This window comes from Aulonocara stuartgranti (assembly GCF_965226115.1).
Source record: "Aulonocara stuartgranti genome assembly, chromosome: 12".
NCBI lineage: Eukaryota > Metazoa > Chordata > Actinopteri > Cichliformes > Cichlidae > Aulonocara > Aulonocara stuartgranti.
Window position 1 is genome coordinate 28,092,129 of NC_138948.1, and position 16,802 is coordinate 28,108,930.

Here is a 16,802-nt window from a genome sequence, read left to right on the forward strand (position 1 = left end):
ACCGACGCACGAGCACCACAGATGAGTGATTAAAATAAATTTTATTTTTGATATGGCATATTTGGTTAAACTCACTTAAGGTAGGCTTTTCTCAGTCTTTACAGGTACTCTGTATTGAGACTAAATGCAGTTTTTATAAATCATTTGGCATAACATTCTCTTTCCTTTTAGGTTCATATTTACAATCCAAAAGGCCACTTAATGCACTTTACAGGACTGCTATTGATGGACATTTACACACAATAATAAACACACAATAAACAACAAATACAGTTTGTTTTCTTACTCTTCTCAAAAATAGCATAAAATTATGTCCTAGTGGTGACATACCAAAGAACCAGTTTCAAGGGGTTAAAACATTCACTCCTGACTTGAGAGCATTTGAAAGCGCTCAAGTTAAAAAGTGCACAGAGGGGGAAATATATATATTTTTAAAGTCCTTTTTGGCATGCCCCCACAATAAGGAAATTTTTTTTTTTCAACGACAAATGACAGAAAGTGCTTTGTTGTCAACGTGGTATTGGCTTCACAATCCCTCAAATCACTACTGAGTATTATTTTAACTTGTACGAACTCGCTTTAATTTCTAAGAGCTTCACTTTGTCTTGATATGCGATGAAGACCTTCAGGCTTGCCACGTCTTGCCTGCTCCGTCACTGTGCAGGATCTAATATCTTGGCTGGCGATGTCAATTTCTTCTTTTGAAAGCCTGGACAGAGAAATGACTGTGTGTTATTTCAAAAGACTTACAACAAAGCTGGATAGAGAACAAAACTCAAAGTGCAAACCTGAATCTGTAAGAGTCAACTGATTTAATTCTTCCTCCAGCTGCTCGGTGCTAATATTCAAGGGGCGTTGAGGTATGTCGGGCAGAGAACTGAGGATGGACTCAGCAGAGGGCTGCAGATTGGTTGCTGGGACTGTGGGTAAACCGGAGACGGAATCTGGCTTTGAATCATTCAACAAAGATTTCAGTTCTTCCTCCAGCTCATCCATGTCTTCATCTACAGAACAAAAACACAAAAAGACATGATTAACTTAGAGCTCTATTAAAATCAGATATAAAGCATCTTGTAGATACAACTCAAACAGAATGACTTACCTGCAGCAGTCACACCGCTGGATATAGTCTGGTTCACCTCATCTTGAGTGTCACATAACTGTTTACAGAGAGGATACATGAAGATCGTTAAATGCTGGAGTTAACTAAAGTGGATCTATTATGCCTTCTCCTTATGTTTTTGTCATTCATATATTGTTAGAGTGATGCATTCTCATATTAATTATGACTAAAGTTTCAAGTTATGAGGTCAGTCCACATGTACATTTTAAGAAAAAGTATAAAATAACCACTTAAGACTTTAGTCCAACAATAATTAAAGTAACTTAACCATGCTGTCATATAATAACACTGAAAAGTATTTTCTACCTGGGTTGTTGTATTTTGTATTCTGTTTTTGCACCATGTGATCACATCAGTAATTTTTCAGAGTTGCACATCCCTAGTTGCTATCATCTCCTCCGCCATGGCCTGTTTGTACTCAGTGATGTTTTTTGTACAGTGAAAACACATTTACTTGTTGTTTTCATATTTAGCAGGAATTGTGCTTTGTTGGAGTTTTTTTTGAAGCAGTTCCCTTTTTAGGTGCTTTGTTATGCTGCTTTAGAGATGGTGGTGACTGTCAAAGTGGAGCCAATGAGAAATGATAATGTTATCAGAGTTGCTAAATTCTTATCAATTCCCATCCCTAAGTATATCTAATATCAGCACTGATACCACTACTTTTAACCTATAAAAGGCAGCTTATGTAGGGGAGAGCTGTGTGTCATCATCAGTTTGCAAATTCTGAACACATCATAATGAGTCCTACTTAAAAATAATAAAACATGCAATTAAGTTGAACATAAAAAGAAGTTGTGTACCTCCTGGATTTGATCCACAAGGCTCTCAGCGCGCTCCACAGTCACGTCTTTGAGAGAGAGCCTCAGGGCAGCCACTCCAGCCTGATATGCTTGCATAACCTAAAGACATGAGACAACAACCAGCTTGGTTATAAACAGCTGTACAATAAGGCTGTGGCAGCTCCTGTTAGTGTTGCCCTTACCATCTTATCACTCTGTGACTGGGCTATTCGATCCAGGATTTCCCTGATGGACTCCAGCTTGGCAAATAAGTTGTCTGCTCTCTTTTCTACCCTCTTGCGACCTCTCAAACACCTCAGTGCCTTTTTGGATTGACAGCAAACATAAATAGGTGCTGTGACTGCCATCGCATATTTGGTTGCAAGTGCTTAAATGACTTTTTTTTGGGTTTTTTAAACAGTCAACATTAGTAATAACCTGTGATTTCTTCCCTTCCCGCAGCAGAATCCTTGCTTCCTCTTTGCACCTGCAATTAGATCACGTAAAGCAATTTCAGCAACAATCTGTCTTTCTGAATCACTGTTCCTAAAAAATAAAATAAAATTTAAAGAAATCTGATGACACGAGTAGCACACAAACCAAATCAATCGTTTATTATAAAATGTGAGTTACTTGTCAGCCTCGAGGCCCAATTTCTCAACTCGCTCTCCAAGCAGTTTCTCACTGCGCTGCAGCTGATAGATGCCTATGTCCACGTCACTAACCGCAGACACGCGGTCCTGTCCAGGTAGACAAAACTTAACAATCTGTAAGAGAAAACACACAAGGACAGAGAGATTCCTTACATAAAGATGTCGCTGAAAATGTTAAATGTGCAGATTGTTAATGGTGGGCAGACTTACCTTCTCGCCTTCGTGCAACGAAACCATGACTTGCTTGTCCCTCTGCAGCTGCAGGAGCGCCATGCATAGGGTGCCCTCATCAGCACAGATGTTAGAGGAGAGGGTGCAGAGATCTTGAAATGACACAATGGAGCAGCTTGAAAATTCACTGCTGCGATAGACCCTGAGTAATTCTGCTGCTTTCTCCTGGGGAACAAAAAGAGAATTTTGTATTTTAATGGCTGCAAAATACTGGAGAAATGGAAAGAGAAATCCCTCATCCTAGCTGCAATTCAAAATATGCAAGATGCATTTAATTTGGCTCACTAATATGCAGCATCAGGGCTTGACATCTACTGCAATATGAAACTTAAAGTGCATTATGGGAGATCAAGATAAGAAATGCGCACAGTAATAACTTAGAGAAGTTATTGACAGTATAACTAAAAATGTAAAGATCTCAGTGGCTTGAATGTATGGATGTCAGCTGCTATGAATATGTGAACTTTAATGAGAACAACAAACCTTTACTAGTTCAATGATGACAAAAGACTCCTCCAAATGCACCCGGCTGCTACCCAAAAGAGCCGAGAAGGTCCACTTTAGAGGCTTCACTAGCAGCAGACCCACACCCCAGGACAACCAGCCACAGTCCACATTAGCAGCAAACTCCGACTCCCTCTGGATCTTCCCGCATCTGTCCGCCGAAAAAGAAAAATACAGACAATCTAAGTAGACTGACCCAGACTGGCAGGCTTAGTGAGGAGGAGGAGGAGGAGGGGGGGGGCAGAGATTCACTTACGTGGCCATGGACTGGATGACAGTAGCCAAGCCAAGCGGTGACTTTTCTTTTCTCTTGAAGATTTTGTTCAGTTCCTGCAGATTGACACAGACGGTGCGGCGGTCCTTGCAGCTCTTCACGATCAGAGCCGTCCAGAAGTCCATCTTACTGTCCCAGTCCGTAGTGTTGACGTCTCGGTTCTCCTTGAAGTCGGAGAACATAAAATTCATCCGCTCATCGTCGTCCCATTCGAGGGGGAGCATAATTTCAGCGGAGTTCGACATTTGTAACACACAAAGCTTCAGTAAACCTGTTTATCGGCTAGCTTGCTGTTTTTGCCAATCGGACAGCTGAAGCAGCTAGCTTAAAACCGAAGCAGCGTTTGGTTAGCTAGCAACATCCACCAGGAGCCCTTTAAAAAGAGCCAGAATATCACCGCTTAACGTTTAATAACATGTAAGTCCAGATGTCACCTGCTGGGTTAATCCTACCATTCACATGCCACCTGCCACAGCAAACTGAGCTGCTTAACCATTAATAAAATATCTCGCTAACGCGAGCTATCGTTTCACATTCCAACAACAACAATGTGTGGTAACATGAGTTCACAATTCTCAGCCGTACGGAGAGGCGGCAACAGTCGTTCCACTGCGTAAAAACGTCGGGGTGACCCACAGGGACATCCCGAACAACAAAGCAAGCGCCCCTTCAACTTGCTCATGAATGCTACGGTTGCGCCGCTTATGAGCATACGAGAGGTACGCAACGTCTCTTAATGGAGTCTATGGACATTACCCATCATGGACCAGATTTCACAGTGTAAATGAAGGTGTGTCCCAACGCATAACCACATAAAATACAAGACACAAGACTATTTGGAGCCCATATTTAATTAATTATAGGATTTAATTATACAGCCATCCCAGTCATGTGCAGATGTACACAGCAAGAATTAATACAGTTTGTGACTGTTCAAAGCATAGACTGCGACAGGATCTTGACCTTGTCTTATAATTCAGTGATTTTGTTATAGTTCCATAGAGAGTGTCGGATAGTTGGGAAACGTGAAAGGAGTTTAAATACCTGGGATCTACCATCCAAAGCAACAGACAATGCACAAGAGAGGTAAAGAAGAGAGTGAAGGCAGGGTGGAGCGGGTGGAGGTGTGAGAGGCAGTTAGTTTGGAGACAAGAAATGACAGAAAGACAGGAGCGCAAGCTGTCAGAATTAGAAATGAATACGTGGAGACAGAGTTAGAAAGGCGACGCTGGTTGGGACATGTGCAGAGTAGAGATAGTGGGTATACTGGACAAAGATGTTGAAGATGGAGCTGCCGGCCAGGAGGAAAGGTTCAGACCGCAGAGAAGATTCACAGAGGTAGTGAAAGAGGAAAAAAACAGAGGGTTGGTGTGACAGAGGGGAATCCTAGGGATGGGATGAAATGGAGGCAGATGAGCTGCTTTTGTGACGGGAACAGCCAAAAGAAGAAGAAAGAGAGACGGTATGGTATTGCTCCCACAAATCCCAAAGTTGAAGAAAGAGAGACGGTATGGTATTGCTCCCACAAATCCCAAAGTTTTGTACATGACCTCCAACTCAGCCATGAAAAGCAGGGAAATCTGCAGCATAATAAAATCAGTGAATGTCTGTGTAAACTCATCTTATAAACATCATAAGAAAACCGAACTGCCCAATGCTCAAGTAGGTCTACGTAGTTTCTGTGTTTAGTTTGTTTCTCATGCGTCCTCAGATCTGCTCTGACACTTTGTTAGAAATGCAGATCCAAAACAGATCCATGAATATCTCATTTGTAAAGATAAAGATAGTCAAGGATTTATGTTATTGCATTGTTTTATAGAGATATACAATGTCATGCAAGTAGCTACTCAGATCAGCTAGCCAAGATGTTGGAAGTTAGAAAACTGATGAAGATTTACTGTCAATTGTACAATTACCAGTGAATGATCCAGTAGATGCACATGCATCTCATTGTCACATTAGTATGATATACAACGTAATCCAAAAACAACATTACCTGGAGCAGTGATGCAGCAATGACATGACACTTGTGTTATTAAGTCAAAGAACATGTTATTCTTTCAGATATCAAGGGATAGTGCATAAAAATAGTTTAAATACTCTTTTAATTAATTGCCTCGCTTAAAACATCAGAGGAAACAGCAGACTTTTATTTCCATGGCAAAAACAGTCTTTTACTCGTTTGGCACGTTTGACACATATCCAGGAACACCTCTTGTTGCTCGAACGTGTCTACTTGGCACTGAGATCCACCACCAGGTGCTGGTAGGCTAGGGTGTTGCCTTTGAAGCTGGCGGCAAGCAGGATATCCTTGTTGTCCACGGACACCAAATTGAACCCCCTTGGGGCTCTCATGTTGAGCTCTTGGAAGGGCTGAAAGCGCTGAGTGAGGTCATCCCACAGGTATACCCTGGAGAAGGAGAAATCGCTTCCAAGAATGAGGTACTGGCGAAGGCCCACGATGAAAGGGTACACTGCCATTGAGCCCCTGGAGGGGAGAGTCTGGATTTCCACAAAACGCTGCCCTTCCCAGCGGAGGATCTTGGAGTCACCGATGAAGCGTGTTAGACAGAGGTAAAGAACTTTCCTCACCCAGAAGTGCTTAACCATCTGTACATCGGCCAGCTCTGTGATCTGCGAGTGGAAAGCAAACTGTTTTTGGCTTCGGTTCCACTGGTAAACCACCGGTGGTTGAGAGGCGCTGGAGAGGATGAGATGAGGCTTTCCCCCAACGTCAAGGAACTCGACGTGGGTGTCTCGATGCCAGGGATGGAGGGACTGGTGGGAGTAGAAACCGTTGCTGTACCACCGATAAATGCTAGTGGAGCCCGCCTTGGAGCTGTCTGCTACCACAAAGTACCATTCGCCGTCCAGCTGGAAGGTCTCCACAAAGTTGGGCTTCCTTACTCGACTGGTGTCAATGTCTTGGATCTTTACAAAGCGCTGCGGGTCCTCTTCCCACCTGTGTTAGCAGAAATGCTGTCAGTGCATTCCCAAAACTTTAAACAATTAGCTCAAAAAGTTAGATGAGTGGTTCACTGACTCTTTTATCACATCTTTGATAAAGGTAAGAGCAGCAGGTCAGCTTAGCCTTGCAGAAAAGCTGCAAAGCATCAGTAATTTTAGGCTATGAGGTGAAAATATTTTGATAAAACCTTGTGTGACTGGTTGCTTCATCTGGCAGCAGATCACAGATCTGACGAGTCTGTTTTACATTATAAAGGTAAAAATACACCTGCCAAGCAGTATTTATTTTTCAAACAAACTGCAGCTTGTACTGCTGAACGCTCACTGTAACTGACAGCTTACTGCTAACACGACTGCTTCTTGCCACAAGCCACTAACCGCAGCCTTAGCTAGGGTGCAGTGTGGCTATTGAGAGGTGGGTCAGCTGTTTGCTCCTCTTGGCAAGTGTTGCGGACTGCAGAGTCTAATGAATGGAGCCTGAGCTACTCCATTTGCACTCTGAACTTGGTCAAGCTTCATCCTTGTACCTACCTCTCAGAAATCTTTTTCACTTGTGTGAAGGCTTTCTGCCAGAAAGGCTTTGCCAAGACAGGAGAGGTAGTACATAAAGAGACAAACGTGCCCACATTAGAATGACATAATAGTGGATAAATGGCAAATGCGGGTTTGAATTCCACAGTAAACCTAAATTTAGTGTTGATTTTTTTTTCAAAAGATCTGTGTTTCAGTTTTCAGACACAGTTTAAGAACCAAAAGTACTTGGATAAGTTTAGGCAACAAAACTATTGGTTAGGGTTAAGAAAGAATCATTGTTTGGGCTAAAACAGACCCCATTCACACTCTTAACCAAGTGTCAGAAAAACCTGGCATAAAGTTCTAAAGACAATATTGACCTGTGTGTGTGGATCTGTGGCGTTCCTGCACTATTTAAAGCTCCACTGATTCTCCCTGTTTCCCTGTATTTACTCAAGCTTCAAATTTACCCAGCAGATATTAGAGTGGAGTTACTCTCTCAAAAATAAAGGGAAATAAAGCACTATGTACTTAGCTGCTCATATTTAATATACTGGAGACATTTTACAGGTCACCAGTGGTATGTGAGAAATAACTAACAAATCTTACTTGTATATGTGAGATCCACCGAAAAGTTGAGCCACGACCATGTAAAGTGTGTTGTTAATCACCACGGGTTTGCAGTACACGGCGGAACGAGCTTCAAGAGAGACACACGGAAGTCAAAAAACATCAGGACCCGTTCCTTAACACAGCGCTGTACACACTCATATGCCTTCATCCTCAGCAACTTACAGGTAATGTTGTGAAACCTCCTGAAAACCATTTCCACGTGATCCCATATATACAGGGTGCAGAACCCCGAATCAGGCTGAGCAAAGGCCACAAACTGATCTCCATTGAACTCATAGGACTCAACTGACACAGAGTGGAAAGGGAAGGTTTCGTACACTGCAAAATCTGTAGGAGGAGAAACCAGAGGCAGCGTCATGGCCAGAGACATAAGAGAAGTCTAAGTAGTCAGTCAGGAGTTCAGTCTTAGTAGTCTAATAAAAGATTAAGGTTAAACCTGCACTGATGCAGTTGAAGTCTCGTGGTGTAAGGTCGCGGATTCTGCGTCCTTGGAATTCAAAGGGGCTGGCGCAGTAGATGGCGGGAACAGAAGTGTTGGTCTTCTCCATCCAGTCTACAAGCCACTTGATTTTACAGTCACAGCGGAAAGAGTTCCCACGCAGGTCTCTAAGTAGCAGGTGGGGATCAGGGAAAACATGTGAAGTTCAGTCTTGAAAGCTCAAACTTAAATCTTTCAGCAAAGAGTGCAAATCAAACAGTTCATTTTTTAAAAACACGTGTGTGTTTCAAACAAGAACCGAAATAGAAACAAAGCTCATGCTCCAGTCAGACAGCTCTGTGGACCATTTGGCTGCAGTGTGGCGCTCCACTGAGGCCTTGGGGGAATCTGAGCAAACCACTGTTCATAGTGACAGACTGTAGGGTCAAAGCACTCGAGATGTTGAGGCGGATTTCAGTGTGGGCGCACTTACAGATCTGTGAGGATGTCTAGATGTTTGAAGAGATCTCTGGGCAGCTGCTGCAGGTTGTTGTTTGAGAGAGAGCTGAAAAAACAGTTGTCATCGTGTCGTGATTTGTAGTAAGCAGTTGGCTGCGTTAGTTGCATAAATGCATAGATTATTAGCTCGGTCGTGTTGCTAAGTAACAGGTTCTTTATTGGAAAGCGTTACCAGAAAAGTACTCACAGATGAGTCAGAGATTTGAGTCCTCTGAAGGTATGCTTCGAGAGAGCCTGGATGTCGTTGTTCTCAATGAACCTGAGGAGGGAACAAATTATTCATATGTCACACAGTGATGTTAAACTCTGAAATTCAGCCATTCGTCATTGGACGGAGGCTGTAGCAGCAGCAGGGTTTTCAGGGATTAGTCAATTTTTTTCAAGGGCTGACTTTTTCTTTTGTGTTGTATTTTTTGTATTGGATGTATTCTTATTGAATGGTCCTTGTATTAACTGCAAGGAATTGAAACACTAAATGTTAAAAAATATATTTCCGTCTTAGCTTTATCTGATTAAAACCCACAGTCTTACAGAGAGCTCTGTGTTCAGCATCATTTGATCCTGTTCTGTCTTTGTCTATTGATATCCGAGGACATGCTGTACATCATATGCAGACTCTCTGGCTGGATATGATATTATTACTTTATTAGAATTCACAGCGGGTAGCGATGGTACTGGCACTGATGCAGGCCAGCAGCCTGAGGCATAGCCATCATGGAAAGCTGCACACCCCAGAGCATCAGCTAACGACTCTCTAAAGCTCATCGATTCACAGATGGCATATTCAGCTTGATCACACTGCAGAAGCAAAACACTTGCTGTCGCGGGCAAATTTATTTTCTGGTTTACTTTTGGCGTTCTTTGCAATACTGCGGAATTCTGTGCAGATTACTGTTATGCACTTCACTGAGAAATAAGATGCCCTCTATGGAGGACCGTTACTGACTAAATGAATATATTTGGGATTGAATTAGTTAATTATTGTATAACATTGAAACTGCTTCTGTATTTATTTAGCTATATATTTTTTTCCATTGACTTTTATCCATCAAATTATTATCTAAAAGTAATTTGTTTACGTAGCTACTTATGTACTATTTTCACATTGCCTTTTTATTTCCCCAAAACTGTTAATAAAACGTATTTCTGTGTTTTATTTTTACACTTTTGCTTTGCTATCTAAAGAGAAAAATGAATTCTTTAATCAAAGTGTGAAAATAAATATGGAAATGAATACAAATATAAAGAAATATAGACACAAACTGAAACAAACCTGCTAATGTCTCCTACATTTTATGTTGGGTTTTTAAAATTATTTATTTATTTGTTAGTTTTGCCGTTGTGGACCTCCATATAAAAGACTTACTTTATAGACATAGTTTAATGAATCCCTGACAGCTCCAATGAAATAATTATTTTTAAACATAATGTAACAGTAGCACAGTAAGATTCAGTTTATTAGTTTGGAAAATATGTTATTTCTATTTAAAAAATACAGCGCTGTGCAAAACTCCTCATTTCTTTATGTTTTACCAAGAAATGGGAGGGGCAGCGATTTATTGAAATGGGCAAACATAAAAGAAATATGGAAATGGAGTATATAAGGAAAACACAATATATATTTATACAATGAAAAATCAATATTTGGTATGATAATAGTTCTCCAGGCTTCTTGAAAGACATTCAAAGTTCTTCTTTGGATGTTTGCTGCCTTTTGTTCTGATCTCTGTCACCATGATCCCATGCTGATTCAATAAGGTTGAGGTTCAGTGGTGGCCAATCCATGACCGATACTGTTGCAGTATCTTTTACCTGTCCAGGTATGTTTTCACTGCATTGGAAGTGTCATATTTTGAAATTAATTCTTTTCTGAACTGTCTGCTATGACTGGAAACACACAGTGTTATGACTGACACAGGGACCAGTCAGGAAAGTAGAATATAGAAAGGTTTGTGAGAAAAAGGAGGTCTGAGAGATTTTGGGATACCAACTGACTATGAGCTTTGAAAGTAATGAGCAAAATATTTTTTTTTCGCTTAGTTCAATGGCAATCCATTAAATTTAGACTTAGTGATGATCTGTTCTGCAGAGTTGTGTACCATTTGGAGCTGATGAATGAGTTTTTTAAGTAGACCGACGAGAATGGCATTAAAAATAATCCAAAGAAAAAGGCGTAGTCTGGAAATGTCACACAGGTGGAAGAAGGCTGACAGTAAATAATCACTGAGGTGGGCAGCAAACGAGAGAGTATTGTCCAAGATGAATCCAAGACTTTTGACACTTGTACAAGTGTGGACCCAACAACTATCTATAGAGACAACAAAAGGGTAGATTTTTGAAAGAGATTACTTTGAGCCAATAAGGATAACTTCACTTTTATTGCCATTTAGTTTGACCTGATTGATTGCCATCCAAGTGGTGATGGCTTATAGGCAGGTGGTGGGGATAAAAGGGGGAACGTATGTGTTGGGTTTTTGGAAACATAAAGTTGTGTTTCATCAGCATAGAAATAAAACTGTATTCCAAAATTAGAAATAATAAATTATAAATAAATTATGAATAAATTATGAAAGTATTACAAATTATGAGTCCCAGCATCTCTGAGGGACACCATGTGTGAATGAGGCTGATAGAGAGCCTTGAACAAACTGTTTCCTGTTAGAAAAGTAGGATGTGAACCATTGTAGTCCTGTGTCCTGGATTCCAATGCTGGCAGTCATTCTAACAGAGGATGGAGAATTATATCAAAATTGGGACTGAATGTCAAGGAGGATGAGGATGATGAGAAGCATGGGATCTAATCCAAAAAAGAGGTCACCAGTGATTTTAACAAGAGCTGTTTGAGGTTATTGAATATAAGGTTATTCCATTTGTCTCATCCAAGCTGAGTAATTTGTTGATTAGGCAGTATCTGTAAGTATTGAGCCAATCTACATGCACAGGCAATTCAATTTTCTTAGACAGCCTTTTGAGTCATCCCACAGGTTTAGGCTGGCAGAGCTCAGAGGTTGATCATGAAGAAGACTCTGACAGTGCGGGTTTTAAATAGATCCAGCGAGTTGAATGCACAGGTTAAACTGTAATCATAGTCATTTACCAAAGCAGCAGCAGAAATAAAGGGTGAGGAAATAATTAAACTGGTGAGTGTGGTGAGATTAATGCTTTTGAGGGGGAAGTGTCATGTTTCTGTTGAGATTTTTTAGAGGCAAAATATTGTCACAGAGGGTAAGCTTTGATCTGAGATGGGAAACTCCACAGCATTAAAATGAAAAGGTGTGACCCCAGAACGGCAGACTAAATCGAGCATATAGCCCTTAATGTGGGCAGGAAGATGAACACATTTTCAAACAGATCTAACAAAGATTGAAGCTATCCAGGGTGAAAATAAAATCTTGTCCATAAGCATCAATAGCTTTATTAAGATTAATATTAAAATTATATCTGTGAGTAACTACATATAGGTCAGCAAAATTGTTTAGTGAGTTTGGTAATAAAACACTAAACAAAGAAAACAAAATATTTCAGGTACAAGGACTGAACTGAAAATGAGAGAAAAAGCAGCCAATGTCCAAAAAAAACCAAAGAAACTTTCAAAAGACTTTCAGAAAGCCTGGAGAACTATTGATCAAGACAACTTTGGGAAATCACAAGAAAATCTGGAAGCAAAATATACAGAAATGAGAGGTGACTGGAGATTTTTGCTCTGTACTATACAAACTCTTGTTTTAAAACAAAAACCAAAGATACCATTTTTGTTATCAGTGCATATAAGACAGTAAACTGAAATATGATACTACAATGAATTTTATTGCTTTAAAGACTAAATTAATAAAATAAAAGTAATTTGCAAATGAGGAAAGTGAGACACTCACAGGTACTGCAGGTGAGCCAGACCAGCAAAAGCATCATCAGCTATAGTAGTGAAGGTGTTGGAATTCAAGAGTCTGCGCAAAGAAGGAAAAGTTAAATCACCTTACTGTTAGAGTTCTACATGTCCAACAACAGAAGACACAAAGCAGCTGGTTGCCATTTAAAGTGTTAAAAAAAAACAACCAAAAAAAGCCAATGTCCTGCTATCCTAAAACGATTTGTCACAATTTCAGTGTGTAAATCTCAATGCAAGGCAAATGTTTTGAACAATAACACATTAGGACTATAAGGAGACGCACAAATGCAGATGTGCACACGAGCGCCTTACTTATGATTGCATCTGAGGACATAAAGGCCCTTTTGTTTAGAAGAGCACAAGTGAAGGGAGTCAGTCATTGGCAATGACACTGATACAGAGCCACTTAACCCTTATTACTTGCGCTGTCACCACTGTTTTCAATAACCATTCATTTCTAGTACAGTGGCTCAAGTCCTTTCATTGTCCCTGCTAAACAAAAGATGCCCGCGTGCTGTATGAAAGCGTACCTGTGTGACAAAGCGCCGTGACAGCGTGTGTGCGTTTTATAAAGGGGGTAATAGCTGTACACTGGTTGCTTGAGAGCTTGTGAGTCAAAAGTTTGCAATGTTGTGCAGTTTTAAGGGTGTAGCGTGGTCAGGCAACTCACAGGAACTGCAGCAAGTGAAGGTGTGAGAAGGCTCCCTCAGGGATCGTAGTGAAGGCTGCGTTCACCATTGTCCTGTGTAGACAAACAACAGCAGATGTCATCAGATGTGTCACACGCCATGTTTGTGTCTAAGGGTTGAAAACACCAGATTTTTAATATTTCTTTGTCATTTTATAAGCCTGTCATCTTTGCCTGTCATGTGCTTGCAGCTTGAATTGCAGTCGTGGCTGCATCATTCGATAGGCCAACAGAACTTTACTTTTTTCTCTTACTAAATGAGGGCACCACCACCAGCCCGTGCTCTTCAATTCCCTTGACCCAACAGTCAAACACCAGTGATGGGGGTTAACATCATCAGCGCCTTGTAACCTTTTCGGTGAAACATAACCTTGCCCCAGTCAAGCTTTCACTCCTCATTATTTGTGCTCCATTTACCAAGCAGCTCTCTGTGCCCTCTTCAAGATTAAATCTCTCAGAGGAGAAGCAGGTCTCCTGCAGTGAGAGAGGGGAGCTATTGTTAGTATTCCTCCCTGGAGCTTGATAGGATTTTTACTGCCATGCTCCCTCAACTAAGTTTACCATGCCTTCGCCGTAAAGGGACATTATTGTCACTGTTACATAATACTGCCAATGCAGAGGCGAGCTGCATTGTGAAAACATCAGCAGGAGACGCACCTTTGTTCACTTTAAAGTAACTAAAAGGCAAGCGAGGGGTTTTTCATGCATCATTACATAACGCAGGGTGACATCAGTGATGTAGCCGTCGGTGCCAGCCTGCAGACTGCCGAGATTTCACACAGGTTAAGATAAAGATGCTTCTGCTGAGCGAGAGGGAAACATATAAACAGAGAACTCACAGAGAGATGATTCCAGGGGGGAAACTCTTGGGGATAGCCTTGGTATCCACACAGAAGGCACTGTCTTTGGTGCAGGAACAGGTTGCAGGGCAGCGGGGTATCTTTGGGGCTCTCCTGCTGTCTGACTGCCCCGGCAGGCAGAGAAACAGACACAGAACCGACAAGCAGGCTAGCCTCACCCATCTTGGTCCGATTTCCAGCATCGTTGGTCGGGAGGAAAGGGGAGCTGTCTGAGTGAGCTTCTTCTTAAAGTTTTAGATCAGTAGCAAGTGGCGTGTTTGAGAGGCGGTGGTCAGCCTGCCTACAACACAAGCGCACAAAAGACAGAGAAAGAGAGAGAGAGAGATAAGATGGGATGTGGGTGAGAGAGGAAAGGAAGGTAGAAAGGAGGGCGAATAAGGGTAAGCCTGTGTATCCTCGGTGGGCGTGGGTGCTCTGCAGCCTCCCTGGATCTGTGCAGTCTTTTTCTGTGTCCCTGTCAGGAGCTGCTGCCAGGATGCACACTGCAGGAATGATGAGCGAGGCTGCTTTCTCTCCACCAGGACCTGTTTGCAGTGCCGCTGACAGTGAATTATTTACTATTACGCATGCAGAAAACCTCTAAAACAGCGGCAGCAGCAGGGAGAGACGGGATAAAGATGAGAGGGTCTTGTAGAAGACGTCTCATCAGGTGCAGAATCCTGTCAAGCTTCTGCAGTCAGGAGAGCAGACAAGGAGGCATCAAAGACACAGGCAATATGTGCGTGCATGACTTCATGTGTCAGTGGTTGTATGTGTGGGAGGGTGTTTTTATTCTGTCTGCTTCTAAACAGCAGCCAGTGCTGAGATTTCTCTTATTTTGAAGGTATTAAAATAAACATGACTCAAAAAGAAGGAAGAAAAAAGTGAGAAGGAGAATATGAATGCTACCCAATATACAGAAGTGTATTATTATGTTATGAAATAATCTGAAATGAGTTTCTCAATCTCGGCAGTCAAATGTGTAAGTAAACAGGAAAAAGTGTAATCAGTAACAACAATGGCTGAAAAACAAACCCTTGTTTTTTGTGTGTTATTGCTACAGATTGTTTATATGGTGATACACGTTGCTTTAATATATTCAAATACATAATGCAGGTAATGGGGATCAGAATAAACAAATGTGCAATTACAAATATAAGAAAAGTGTACTATTTATTTGTGTTGACACAACTAAAACCACTGTCTACACAGCAATTACCCTAAAAGTAAGTTCCATCACCTAATTTTTTAGGTGAGCTTTAGATGTTCAAAAAAGCGTTTTCAATTAAATAATAAATTGAAATCTTGATTGCTTAAATGTTGTAAAACACATGCTGCTAAATGCAATAAAATGCACAATGGGAGCTGTAAGAGTCTCTCTTTGTGCCTTTCTACAAAAACAAATATTTTTTTCTCTAGAATATTTTCATTTTGTTTATCAAAAGAAGTAGCAACAGGATTATGAAGATAATCATCTAATATCTGATAAACATCAGATTGCCAGCGTGAATTAGACGCAATCCCTGTCAAACTCAGTACTGCCTCCAGACACCAGGTGGTGCTGTTGTCAATAAAATGTACAGCATGTTTAGGGCTGTCAGCTGCACTGTGGCCAAGTAGCTGGTGGCAGGGGCTGCAACCTCAGTGCCAGGCATTACCAGCTTTCCTGCACAACGACTCTGTTGTCACAAGTGCAGAGACCCTGCGACGTGCTGTCTGTCCAGGTCTCAGCACATTGTTCCCAACCCAGACGCACAGCATGTGGTTTTAATCATCTGATTCAAAGCAGCAGCTCTTTGTACTTTTTTTTTAAGTAGAGGGTAACTCTTAACAGACACATGTAACCAAAAGTGTGATTTTGCTTTTGTTTTTTCAGTCCCATATTCTCTTCTGATTTACTGTGTGAAACACAATCAAACCCATTACTTGATGTCCAAAAGCAGAAAATACCAAAAAATGTCTGAATGGGGCATATATTTGTTTTGCCTTGGGACAGTCTGATTCATATCTATGAGCAGCTTCTAAAGAGTGTAGTGTTTTTGAAAATCTTCAAACTCGTGAAGCTGCAGCAACAGCTTTCGAGAAGCAGTTACAAAGTTGGGTGGTGTCTCTTTTGTGCCTCATCCAGTTTAGGAACGCCATTTCCTGTACATTAGCTATTTTTATTGTTTATTTTCTTTTGTACTCCATGTGGCGTGTTTGCACTTGTCTCATTTTTTTTGTGCTAACTGTATTTGTAGATTTATGCAAGTTATGCCAAGTCAGGAGCAGTTAAGTCCTTGCAGAGCTCCACCCAATCCGAAACCTCCGGTGGGAACCAGCATAATTGCATGGCATAAAGAAGGGAGCATGAAACAGCAGCTGGAAACCCTAACATGGCCCATGCGGAGGAATCTGAAATGCCGCTGAGCTTAATCCACAAAATTCTCCCCATACAAGTGTACTTAGTAAATCATAGGTCTCGGTTTTAAATACTGTTTTGGAAAAATGTGCTGTGTGAATTCAGTCGACCCTTAAAAAATTAAACACTGAATTGCTTTGTTTGCCAAGACATAGATGAGAAGTCTTCCAGTCAGCTTTAGTCATGATGTGAGTGTACCCACAGCAGGCTTTTAGTTCGGCTTAGAACAAAGTATCACTCAGTTTTAGAAGTGCATCAAAGTGGCACCGAGCTTACAATCTACAGTACTGTGCAAAAAAAAATGTCGCCCCTCATTTCTTTATATTTTGCTTTGAGAAGTGATGTTGAGCAATAGTTCTCCAGGTGTACTGCAA

General features: G+C 41.2%; 2 protein-coding genes across 2 annotated transcripts; both read right to left on the reverse strand.

Moving 5' to 3' along the window:
- Positions 1-22: 22 nt before the first annotated feature.
- On the reverse strand, positions 23-3,812 carry chmp7 (charged multivesicular body protein 7). The gene is made up of 10 exons (XM_082556173.1): positions 3,547-3,812; positions 3,270-3,441; positions 2,766-2,951; positions 2,536-2,669; positions 2,341-2,389; positions 2,106-2,225; positions 1,924-2,022; positions 1,103-1,160; positions 789-1,004; positions 23-709 (listed from the first exon to the last, which is right to left on the reverse strand). The coding sequence occupies exons 1-10, from the start codon at positions 3,807-3,809 to the stop codon at positions 654-656; spliced, it is 1,353 nt and encodes a 450-aa protein (XP_082412299.1). The 5' UTR covers positions 3,810-3,812; the 3' UTR covers positions 23-653.
- On the reverse strand, positions 3,723-14,702 carry lgi3 (leucine-rich repeat LGI family, member 3). Its single transcript, XM_082556172.1, has 9 exons — positions 14,028-14,702; positions 13,171-13,242; positions 12,487-12,558; positions 8,802-8,873; positions 8,589-8,660; positions 8,114-8,283; positions 7,840-8,004; positions 7,654-7,744; positions 3,723-6,526 (listed from the first exon to the last, which is right to left on the reverse strand). Exons 1-9 carry the CDS (start codon positions 14,228-14,230, stop codon positions 5,797-5,799), a joined length of 1,647 nt encoding a protein of 548 aa, XP_082412298.1. The 5' UTR covers positions 14,231-14,702; the 3' UTR covers positions 3,723-5,796.
- Positions 14,703-16,802: the final 2,100 nt, after the last annotated feature.

What these genes read in the sequence shown, in the direction of transcription:
- chmp7 (XM_082556173.1), bottom strand. Translation starts at nt 3,809, where the DNA reads ATGTCGAACTCCGCTGAAATTATGCTCCCCCTCGAATGGGACGACGAT. An exon ending in CGTTGCACGAAGGCGAGAAG is followed by an intron (nt 2,670 to 2,765) that starts GTAAGTCTGCCC and finishes TTTCTCTTACAG; the next exon opens with ATTGTTAAGTTTTGTCTACC. An exon ending in AGTCACAGAGTGATAAGATG is followed by an intron (nt 2,023 to 2,105) that starts GTAAGGGCAACA and finishes TCATGTCTTTAG; the next exon opens with GTTATGCAAGCATATCAGGC.
- lgi3 (XM_082556172.1), bottom strand. Translation starts at nt 14,230, where the DNA reads ATGCTGGAAATCGGACCAAGATGGGTGAGGCTAGCCTGCTTGTCGGTT. An exon ending in CCCCCTGGAATCATCTCTCT is followed by an intron (nt 13,243 to 14,027) that starts GTGAGTTCTCTG and finishes TTGTCTACACAG; the next exon opens with GACAATGGTGAACGCAGCCT. An exon ending in CTCAAATCTCTGACTCATCT is followed by an intron (nt 8,661 to 8,801) that starts GTGAGTACTTTT and finishes CTGTTTTTTCAG; the next exon opens with CTCTCTCTCAAACAACAACC.